This window comes from Anas acuta, chromosome 1 (genome assembly GCF_963932015.1).
Source record: "Anas acuta chromosome 1, bAnaAcu1.1, whole genome shotgun sequence".
NCBI classification, from domain to species: domain Eukaryota; kingdom Metazoa; phylum Chordata; class Aves; order Anseriformes; family Anatidae; genus Anas; species Anas acuta.
The window spans coordinates 144,988,777-144,999,935 of record NC_088979.1 but is presented as its reverse complement, the minus strand read 5'-3'; the positions used below and the strand labels follow the sequence as shown (position 1 = coordinate 144,999,935).

Below are 11,159 nucleotides of genomic sequence, written 5' to 3'. Positions count from 1 at the left end.
ACACCCACCGCTGAGTTTGGGCCCAAGTAACCTCATTTACTTTCATCCAGGCAAAACTGTAATGAAAATTCAGGAGTGAATTACATTTATAATTATGCATTTGCAGTGACACACCATTGCATGTGGCAGTACCATGGTTTTTTAGACTTTCTGAAGCTCAGGTGGTCTTTTTTTTTTCTTTTTTTTTTTTTGCCCCCAATACAAATAGAACAGCTATTTGCTGAAAAAGCCTATAAGGCAAACATCAGCCCTGCAGAAACAACTGAAGGGGAAGAGACCCCCCTGAACTCTATGAAATATTTAGAAACTGCTTTAGGAGCACTGGGATGAAGTAAAGTACTTTCAAGTGTAGGCAGAAAACATAATGGATATAAAAACCCTTTCTTAGCCCTTGGTGAGATTTGTTTTTGTAGACCTAGCTGTGATATGAGGTCATCCAGTCTGCTGCCTCCTCTTCCCAGAGAGAAGTGGTCCCTGTGCTGTTTTATAACTCTTCACTCAGGCTAGCTCTGGCTGGCTCTAAGAGAGCCACAACCCACCTCCTGGGAGCATTTGCAATTTTTCTAAATATTTTACCTTGTGGAGTTTTCCCCAGTATTCCAGCCAGAACAATGTAATGTGGTACTTACAAAGATACTTCAGTGTAACGATCATGATCCTGTTGATTTCCTATCTATTGCCTTAGACAACCCTAAATAATTTCTCAACCAGTACGGTGGTTATGGCCCTCATTTAAGCACACTGCAGCTGTGCTTTGCTCTTACAGAGCCTTCACAAGCAAATTCTTTCAGATGTTTTCCTGTCTATTCCTTCTTCTGTGTACTCAAGACACGTTATTACACTTGTTTTTTTTTCCAGTTGTTGGTTGGACAGTTCAGAATAATGAAGCTGCCTCTGGAAGAGGTTAGATAGAAGAGATCCTGCACTCACGTCTCAGTGTCGAGAGGACAGAAAGCATCCTTGAAGGGCTTTGTTTCCAGGATCTACTCCCAAGGGACTGCACAAGTCACTATCGAACAGCTATGCAGGAGAACTGAGTTTAAAGAAACTAATCTGGCATCCCCGTTGTTTGTTTTCCTTGCATATTATCCTTAGTGCTTTAAAAGAGAGAAAAAAAACACTATAAGACAGCTTTTCCCCATCAAAGCAGGCTTTAAGATTCATGAAGCTTTTCTAAAACATATAGACTGATGATTGTTGTTTTTTCATTTTGTTTTAAAAATGATGCTAAAATGGCCTTTGAACTCGAAGTGATAGAGGATTATGTACACACATGCTTTAAAATGTTTAAAAAATACAATTTAATAGTAAAAACAGATTTCTTATTACATACATATTTTTACTGTGTGAACACAGTAACTTGCCACAGCTTATTTCAAGTGTTAATGTCATTAACCGTCTCATGAAAGCAGCTCTCTGAAATAAAGCTCTGAAATGCACAGAGGTACGAGTCCTCCTACAGCCAAACGCAGCTGCTCTTCACACGAGGTTCTCCTGGGGTAAACCACCATCCTAAAAGTAGCTTACTCTCATGACACGTTGACTAAGTGATTGTGATTCTAATTTTACTCAAGGAAATGCAGACAAGATAAAATATTTGTCTAAAACCATAGCACGACTCGGTAACAGGTGCGTTTCACACACTGCTGTGAACTCAGTGCGTTGGTTTGGTAAGTAGAATAAACTTTGCATTAGGAGAAACTTTTTTCTAGTTTCTAGAAAATTAAGCAGCAAACTACACTGCTTTTCTTCCTTCCACCATTACAAAACACGGCCTTATGCAAGTTGGCTTCTGTCTGTCTGCAAGACTTCCAGTAATAAAGTCTAGCAACAACTGCACTCCCTAAAGGATACGTGGCAACTGGGTCAGCCTGTTCACAAACTAACTTGTGATTATCAGGGTAGTCCTCTGCAGCTACGACTATATCATACCAGAATATAATTAAATACAGACATATTTGCACTATAAAGTACAAAGTACAAAACCAACTGTCGTGGTCAGTAATTCCTCCAGCGTTTCCTTGCACGACACAAAGTGGAGTACTTGGTAGAAGAGTTTGGGACCTTGTTTTCTAATGCCAATACCTGCTTAAACTCAGGGCTGCTATTCCTGTCACAACCCAAATGCAGGCAGGGCACCTAGGCTGGTCTGCGGCATACAGCACGCAACACAGGCTGCACTCACACTGCAGCTGACTTCACATTACATTTCCTCTGTCTGCGTTTGCTCACCTTTAATAGAGGGCAGCAGCGGCACTTAATTAACCTGTTCAGGATGCAGAAGAGGTTAGGGGGCTGGCTCTCGGTTACTCCCTCAGAGATCACTTAACCGGATTTATTCCGATCAAGAATTAAAACATCCACCTAAACATATGCCAGCCAGCTCATAACTGCAGGAAAAAAAGTGAATTTTCTAGCAAAACACAGCAGAGTTTGAATGGTGAAAAGTCTCATTGTAAAGGGAAAGGAAAAAATAAAATTGAGCTTTATTATTTGTGCATAAAATGGATACGTCACTATACTGGTAGCTGTAAAAAGCTGCATTTTCTTCCTTACTCCTCCAAATACAGTTGAAACTCTACTTCTCTTTCTAAATACACACACTGTGTTACTACTTGGCATGACGTTTGAAGACTGAATTCCTATTTGTGAAGGTCCTGATACTCACAAAATTAACTCTTCTTCAGGGCACCATCAATCACTAAATGATAGAGCATCTGTTAGAAGCTAGGCAGCAAAGTGCCTGTTTCTATCCCTCCTGGAGTGGAGAAAGCTGTATTTTCTGGAACAGAAGAGTTACGCTCCCAGCAAGCAATGGATTATCTTAATATTGTGATGAACTCCAAAAAATGCTGAAACATCATTATTTTAAGGCAAGGTCTCAGAGGAAGGGAAACAACCATTTTTGAAAATGTAGATCTAGGGAATTGATACCACAGAAGAAAAAACATGAACAATTAGGCAGGGGAGCTATTTTTGTACTCATACTTTTTTTATTTTAAGTTGTGATTTTTTTAAAATGACTTCATTCCACCCACTTGTTAACACTGCGAAGTCATTGTGAAAGCCAGTAAGTCATTGTCCGCATTTGTTTCACAGCTACTACTGTGAGTTTCTCTCCCTTCTTGGATACGCTGCTGTCGGTGGCTTCCCAAAATATGTTCCCAGTGTGATGCTTTGATTCTAAGAGCATGTTTGCTCTGTGGGGTTGCAAAGGGGACCTGTAACCAATAATCTAGATGACCAGCCACAGAAGCCTTTCACTTTCACATGCATGACTGGACCTTCTCCCAGTCCATAAAGAGCCAGGTGACTTGAGTGGACAAGGAACAGATCTGGTCCCCGTGCTTAATTAACGTTACACTGCTGAGCCCACACCTGCATCTAGCAAGGTGGCACATGAAGACAGAACGCCTGCAGCATTCACGGCTCTCCCCGTAGATGCTCAGCCCTTAAGCAGGCTAAATGTGGATTCGTAAGGATAAGCGTGGCTCGTCTACCCGGCTGTGTCAGTACTCTGTAAACCATTATGCAGACACACATGAACAGGTCTCCCCGCACCCCCAGAGTTTAAGGTTGTATATACTCACTGTAGCAAGACTACAAAGCATTTTTTGATGCATTCACTCTTCCTCTTGCACACTGATATTATTAAAGCTCTAAGCGCTGCACATGAACACTTCACCACGGCTACCAGCAGTCCATGGCTGCCGCAATAACTCAGCTGTGGAGCCTGAGAACTAGTCCCTCTAACCAAACAAACCAACAGAGCAGCTTCACCCACACACAGCCACAGCAAGAAACAAAGCATCATGAAGCAGCCATACTCTCTCCTCAGGCAATTCCCTCTCCCAGCTAACACCTCCCTCCATGATGTGCTCTCTGTCCTGAACAGGAATTGCCAGCAACCAGACCACTTCTCCAAGAACCCATCGCAGGTTCTGCAGACTTCAGCACCAGCTAAATCACAAGGCATCACGTGTACAACATCACAATGCCACAGGCACATCGGAGTTGAGCAAAAGGAGTAAATTACTAATTTAGAGTAAGACAGAAATTTGCCACCGCAGTACATATATATTGTATCTTACTCATTTCTGTAGCGTGTTGTTGATTGTGGTAAGAACCCAGGCACTTCTCCCACAACACAGCCTTCAAGAGCTTAGAAAACCAGTTAGCACTTCAGTACAGGTACTAAACAAGTGCTACACAGCTCACCAAAACCACCTCCAGCACAACTGGCACTACTTGCATTAATAACCTTGGTGAAGTAAAAGTGTTGAGCTGGTACAAATTTATGTAGCTTCATCGGTTTCAATGATCAGGCAGATCCCTCTAAAATACACTTGAATTTCAACAAGCTTGCTTTAAAAATGTCCCCAGGTCAGTTGCTACCTACTTTAGAATGCCTCTGTATGCAGAATCAAGCACACCCCAAGCTAATTGTGCAAACACTTTCTGCTCCAATCACTCAACGCTTTGAATCGCTCTCCTTTAATACCTCAGGGCTGTTTCTCTAGGTTTATGTGGCCTGGAAATTAAAGATACAGTTTCAAGGCACACCCAGGCAAGATGCACAGAGGGCCAGGCAGAGCAGCTCGCTTACCTTCTGTACTTTCTGTTCCCTGACAGGCACTGACAGCTAAAAATGGTAATTTATGTAAGCATTAATATTAGTGACAAAGGAGCCTAGCTATAAAAAAACACTTACTGCATATCCATAAAATTGTTTTGTACCTTATAAAGTACTTCACCCCAGTCCTCCAGGCAAACTACATTCAAAATCCTCTTATTACAGTATGCTTAAATATTGTATTTTAATTAGCAGGGGGTCTTGAAAGTGGTTTGAACCCTCGTTTCTCAGCCTCTTGTGTAGCAGTACCTAAATATTCAGGGTATTCATGAGAGTGCAGTGGTCAGGCAATGGAACATCAACAATTATTCAGTGTAAACCACAAAACCATAGATTTAACAGCAATTTCAGAAAAAAATTATCAACAGAATTTACCTGGAGCAAAACTCATCATTATAGGCAAGGTAACACGCAGCAGTAGTACTACGAAATATTTTTTGTGGCCACATGCAAAACTGCATCGATATTAATGCAAGAAAGTAAAATGGACAATAAAGAAAATAAACAATTTTCCAGATCCAGAAAAGCTGGAACAGGGCTGCAGATGTATGCAAGAACTGAGTGCCTTTTTTTTTTTTTGTTTTAAACTACTGTTGTTACTGCTTGGGTTGGAGAGGACTCTCGTGATAAACTCATGTGCTAACATATACAGAATATTTCAACTACAGAAATTAAGAAATAAAACCACAAAGACCAAAGTGCACTTCAAGGTAGATTCCAGTATTTCACAATGTGTTTCTTGTGCCCCAAACACAGCTCGCATGCCAAGCCCTCTCCATCCTGGGAACAGAAAGCATTACAGCTGTTCTCCAGCACTTCCCGAGTAGTTCATTGTATTATCGAAGTGGCACTATTTCTTCTTGAGAGCTCTCTTTCCTTCTCCCTTCTTTGGTTTTTCCTTCCCACGGAGCTTTTTCAACCGCCTCATCTCCTCTTTAAAGTCTTGATGCTCATCCCTAAACAGGGGAGAAAAAAAAACGAGAAAAGTTTGCTCTGTTGCTGGGAATATCTAGATGGGAAAAGCCCTTAGCACTGTATGGTAACAAAAGAAATCAACTTCCTTAAACAGCAAAGCCCATACTGAAACTCACTGCAATGTATTGAGTGCTACTGCTAGCAATAATTTTTGGATGAATTCATGTGATTTGCTCTGGTACTTTCAGAACTAACAAGCTTGCCCTTTTCAGCAAGAAGTCTGTGTGTGTGTGTGTAATTCTTGCATTGTATTTATTGATATTGCTTAACTAAACACAATGGAAAACAAACAAAAAAATCATCGAGAATAAGAATTTCTCCCTTGGCACCTAACTCAGCAGTCTAGCAATAGCACATTGCTTTCCCATGCTGCACAGAAAGTTCAGGTCATTAGCTTCTAAGGAGAGAGGGGCATGCTGAGCACTAATTAGTACATGACACTGCTCTCAGGTGACTTCGGTGATGAGTTATGAAGAAAGCTACTGTAGAGTCTTAACACAGAAATAAAACAGGGAAGAGGAGGAAGGGGCTGACAGATAATTAATCCTCAATTATGCTCTAATAAATTCTATTTTATCTATCCCCCTATTTTTCGGTGCAAAGGTATTTTCAAAAGCCACAGCTGCATCCCAAGTGGCTTAAGGTTGCTGTACCGCAAATGCACCACAAAATGTACCACAAAAATTAAATGCAAATTTAATAAAACAAAAAAAATAACAACACAAAAACAAGCAAAAAAAAAAACACACAAAAGGCTTGCAAGTTATTATCAGGCCCTTTTAGCCTACATCCCTTCATTATATATTTTGAAGCAGCAAACCTAATTCTCCACAAGCCCTCTGTACATACAGCAGCTAGAGAAGGAACCCTGGGATCAAGAAGAGAAGGCAAAAGAACATTATCATATCACTGAGGCTTTCTGTGTCAAAACACGGCTATTTTGGAAAGACTTCACATTTCCACCTAAACCAAGAGTATCTTGGATGCAGTCCTTGATGACCAGAATTGCAATGCTAGCAATAGAAATTAATCTGTCTTGACTTCACGGGGTTAGCAACTTTGCTTTTATGGGATTTCTACAGCGCTACTTGACTGAAGCCAAAGGACTGCATCTGACACCTGCTCATGTTCTTCAGAAGTGCATTTTTTTTCATTTAGAAATTACACACTGGTTGAAGCTGAAATTAGTAAGGCTACTTAAGCCATATTTGAATTTAATTTTCTTTAATTTATTTTTAAGGATAAAAAGCCCCTCTGGCCTAACACACTTCTCTTCTGAATTTCACGTTTTAAATGAGTCATTAACACAGTGTGACACACAAATTGCACTGAGACAGCGTTAAGACAATGTCACCTTTTTGCAGCACGCTCGTTTGGTGTACTCTGAACTACAGACCTATCTCTGTGAAAAAGCTGTCTTCCCTTTCGCACAAGGTCAGAGTAAGAACTATTTCTAAATAACCAGCTGCTGAGCACTGCCTCTGAACTATTTCTCACAGAAAGCTGTGATCAGACAGGTAAAGTTACTTAGCAGACATTTATTTTACTCTTGTCTTCAGTGCAACAATCAAGCACCTACTTCCATATGCACCATTTTCTAAACTGAACTTTTTTCTCCTCCTCTTTTCCATGAAGAAAAAAGTGTAACAAAGCTCACAGCCACCCCTTTCCCATCTCCAGTCCTGCTCCCATCCCATGAGCAGAGAGATTACCTGTAGAGACCAAAGTAGCGGAGTTTCTTCATGAGGGCATAGTAGGTGTTGTGAGGAGGATACCAGCTGTAGACCTCCTTCTTTTTGGCTAAGGGCTGCTCACTGAATAACTTCACTACTTTCATAGATTTTGTGTCAGTTGGCCTGACAACTTCTCCAAAGATCTGAGCACTCAGACGGGCCATTCGAAGGGCGTAATTGGAAACGCTGGACATTTCCTGAGAACGAGGGGACACACATAGGCAGGTGGACCTTCCTGCAAAAGGAAACGAAAGACCCACATCTCTAAGATGATTGAGTACTGCAAGATATCCCTTAATTAAGGCAATCAAAACAACTCATCATACACTGATCACATTTGAAGTAATTTCATTCCTTCCATGAAACTGATCTGATATTTAACACGCAATCCTGCATATAAAGTATATGCCTACACTAATTCAGGTACAATTAGCAGCCTAACTAGAACACTACAGAAATCAGTACAGACTGCAGAAATAACTACACTGAAACACATTTTACCATGGCTAGTTTATTAGCAATTTTCACTTGGTTTGCTTAAGTCTCCCTTTAAACTCCGGATACAGGAACAATTACAGAATCAACTCTGCCAAAATACTGCCCCACCGTGATACCTCTGACTTCTACACAAGCACAAGATAAGACACCAGAAAAATATACTGAGGAAGCAACCTGGAAATTTTGCTCTTAAATATTTCTCACCCCCTTTAAAGCACTGTATGAGCTTTGTTAGAGCCAACTAGCCAAAATGGCCTATTAACTGTACAGAGAAATAAGCCACATTTCCCTATATGAATCATACACACCTGTCTCATCTCAATTCCCTGCTCTAAATTAGCTCCACCAGCTTTTTCTCCGTTCTCTTTGTAAAGGAAAAGGATCACTTCCCCACACCAGATTTTCCAAGGAGGCCCCACACCAGCAGCCTCCCGTTCTCATTCAGCTGTCTCCCACCTAAAGACCCCTCTGCACCAGAAATGCTCTGAGGGCACAACAGCCACTGTTACTAGGCCACAAGAGGCAACATCCAGTCACTTAAAGGGCTGTGAAGGATTTTCTCAGCTAGGTAGCTCCCCTGTGAGAGGTGATGTAAGGCACAAGTGTAATCTCCTTCTGCAGGAGATACTTGCACGGAGTTTCAGAAACATCCATCTTATGGATGTAATGGACGGGAATAAGACTCCCATGATCCAGCATTTGAAGCTGTACGTTGTCTGTAGTGTGTCTGTGAATAAATGATGACTTAAGTCTCTGGAGAAATTAAGCAGCGTTCATTCATCTGCACTACGCTTCCTTTAAAGTTTAAAATTCTTGTTTTAAGAAGTATTGCACAGCTGATTCCAGAAGATGAGCATAAAAAATGAAAGAGTGCGGAGCAGAGACAAGAGCAATCAGCAGGCCGGGGCTTAGGCCCTTTTAGTAGGCTAACAGGGATCTGTTGTTTAATAACACGGATCCGAAGCATTCATAACCTCGCTCCTACCCTCCGGAGGACTGATGTACAGCTGTCCGCTTTGATTTACTCCTGTTAGCACAGCACCGCAGAAGAAGCAAGAGGAAAATCAAGCATGAAAATAACACAAGTGTTCCGAGTCAAGGAGAGTAATGGGAAGGGCAACAAGAGGGAAGGCAAAGCGTCAGAGGCTGCATGCGAAGGCAAGAGGCCTGCTGGGAGAGGTGGCAGCTCTCAGGTGATGGCAGGCTGGCACTACAGCCTCAGCGTCTATTACACAAAGTAATGATCCCTGCGGCTTGCTGAGTTGCCCATTTCAGCACTGCCAGCCCTAACTCCTACTATTAGATAAGGCAACAAACTGTCCCCAAACCTCCTCACACAGCAGCACCCTGAGGGCACACCACGCCCAACCCAAGCACCACAACTGATTTATCTCCTCCAAGGGCTGCAGCCTGAAGCTGCAACTACCCGTAGCTCCTAAAGGACACAGACCCTGCTTTGTGGGACCCGTTTCCCCCTTATGACCCGCAGAGGAACCCAAACAGCCCCGTCCATGAGGCTCCGTGCTCACCACCTGCAGCCCCCCTGCACACCCCTACCACAGCACCCCACACCGAGCTCCCTCCCCACAACCTCGTGTGTTCCCCCCCCGCTCTGTTTGCCCTCCCCCCGCCCCATGCGGTCCCCCCGTGGCTCAGCACACCCCAAATCCTCGCCCCTCTCCCCCCCCCCCCCCCCCCCCCAAATCCCCGCAGCTCGCCCTCCCCACCGCCACCCCTCAGGGCCCCCGGCCCCGAGCTGACCGGCAGCGCGCTCCGCACGGCGCATGCGCGGCGCCTGCCTCAGCGCGGCGCCTGCGTGAGGGGCGGCGGCTGCCATGGCGGCTGCGCTGTGTGGCGGCAGGGCGAGGGACATGAAAACCTCTGGGAGCGCCTCGTCCAGCCGTCCCTGCCGCCAGTGTCATCCCCAAACATGTCCCCGTGTCCCCAAGCACCACGTCCAGCCTTCCCTTGAACACCCCCAGGGACAAGTGCTTACTCTAGTACATATTTACCATCCTTGTTGGTTACTAAAATCACAAGAATTCTCATTTAAATTTCTATCTGCGTTTCTGAGCCATTTTTCTCATCACTTCAACCACCTTGATGGAGATAGTCTTTCTAAAGCATCTGTAGATGTGCTTGAGAACATTTTATTGCTAAACACTATCCCTTTTCTTCTACCATCACATCATGATTATTAGCTTCTAAGCAAGTACCATTTTCTTGTCCCATCATTAAACTGTTTAAATGTTATGAATCCCAAAATATTTATTCTGTAGACACTGCAATTACTTCTGTCATAGAAAATAACTCTAGAAACTCGAATGAGACACTGCTGCTGCCTATTTGGGGCTTTTCTCAGACAGGTCCAAAGTGTAACACTTTGTATGTTAGCAGAATATGAAGTCTGATTCTCTGTAGTCACCCCCACCCAACCCTACAATCCACCCTCTTTTGTAGGGTGGATTGGGACAAGTTACTGTCTCTGCAGCTCTGAAACAATGATGGTGGTTTCATGTGAAATGTTACCTCCTCACATCTTCAAATTGCTTTATTTTTCTTAAAAGAATTGCAGCAAAATATTTTAATATTACAATTTAGTGAATTATCCTTTCTCAGTAATGTCTGGTTTGATCTTGTTTCTCCTTGTCAATGAAAATATCCAGTTCCTCTTGCATGCTACCCAAACTCAGGGATTGGGCATATAGACAATTGAAAAACATCTTCCTGTTTCCTTCAAAATACTGATTTGCATAAACACAGATCCAATAGCATGGTTCTTGTTCCCTTTCTGTTTTCCTGCACCATTATCACGCTGATGTATGATTGTCTAAAGTTCTGCTGAGCTTCAATTCAGAGAGATATAATGGATACATCTAATGTGAGAATTACAGCTGTCCACAATAGGGCAGTAGGGAAACTGGCTTTCTTATTCCTAATTACCCATCACAGCCCTGGATTGCTAGGAAAGAGTTACAAAGATTATCTCCATAGAGATCCAGTGTTGTTGCATCACTGTGCATGTGAGGTGCTCCAGCATGGCTTTTTTGGTGCCATAGAGGCACATCTATGTGTCCAGGTCTGCATTAGTTCATTTATTCTGCCTTTTTTCCTATAAAATCGGTTGTTCCTCTTGTCAACAATGCAAAAACATGCAAATGTCATTAAATCTGATGTGTATATACAAATTTGCACTCACAGGGATGTATGTTCTTTATGACATAAATGTTAATACCAGGGTTAAGAGGAGAACTGCATGCAGAGCACCCAGCCAGGATTAGCATGCTAGCCAGGAGGGCAGAATACATACACTTGGGAAG

General features: G+C 42.7%; 1 protein-coding gene across 2 annotated transcripts; it reads right to left on the bottom strand.

The window, feature by feature from the left end:
* Positions 1-5,332: 5,332 nt before the first annotated feature.
* MRPS33 (mitochondrial ribosomal protein S33) lies at positions 5,333-9,723 on the bottom strand. 2 transcript variants are annotated; one of them, XM_068663032.1, is made up of 3 exons: positions 9,601-9,723; positions 7,321-7,576; positions 5,333-5,589 (listed from the first exon to the last, which is right to left on the bottom strand). In XM_068663032.1, exons 1-3 carry the CDS (start codon positions 9,710-9,712, stop codon positions 5,484-5,486), a joined length of 474 nt encoding a protein of 157 aa, XP_068519133.1. In that variant the 5' UTR covers positions 9,713-9,723; the 3' UTR covers positions 5,333-5,483. The 2 variants fall into 2 exon arrangements, with proteins under 2 accessions (XP_068519133.1, XP_068519142.1); XM_068663041.1 differs by lacking the exon at positions 9,601-9,723 and adding an exon at positions 8,825-9,259.
* Between the last annotated feature and the right edge of the window lie 1,436 nt (positions 9,724-11,159).

Bases quoted from the DNA above. Each gene is read 5' to 3' on its own strand.
- MRPS33 (XM_068663032.1), bottom strand. From the start codon at position 9,712: ATGTCCCTCGCCCTGCCGCCACACAGCGCAGCCGCCATGGCAGCCGCC. The intron at 7,577-9,600 runs GTCAGCTCGGGG...TTCCTTTTGCAG, and splicing joins CCGTGCGGAGCGCGCTGCCG to GAAGGTCCACCTGCCTATGT. The intron at 5,590-7,320 runs GTAATCTCTCTG...TCCCCTGTTTAG, and splicing joins CGCTACTTTGGTCTCTACAG to GGATGAGCATCAAGACTTTA.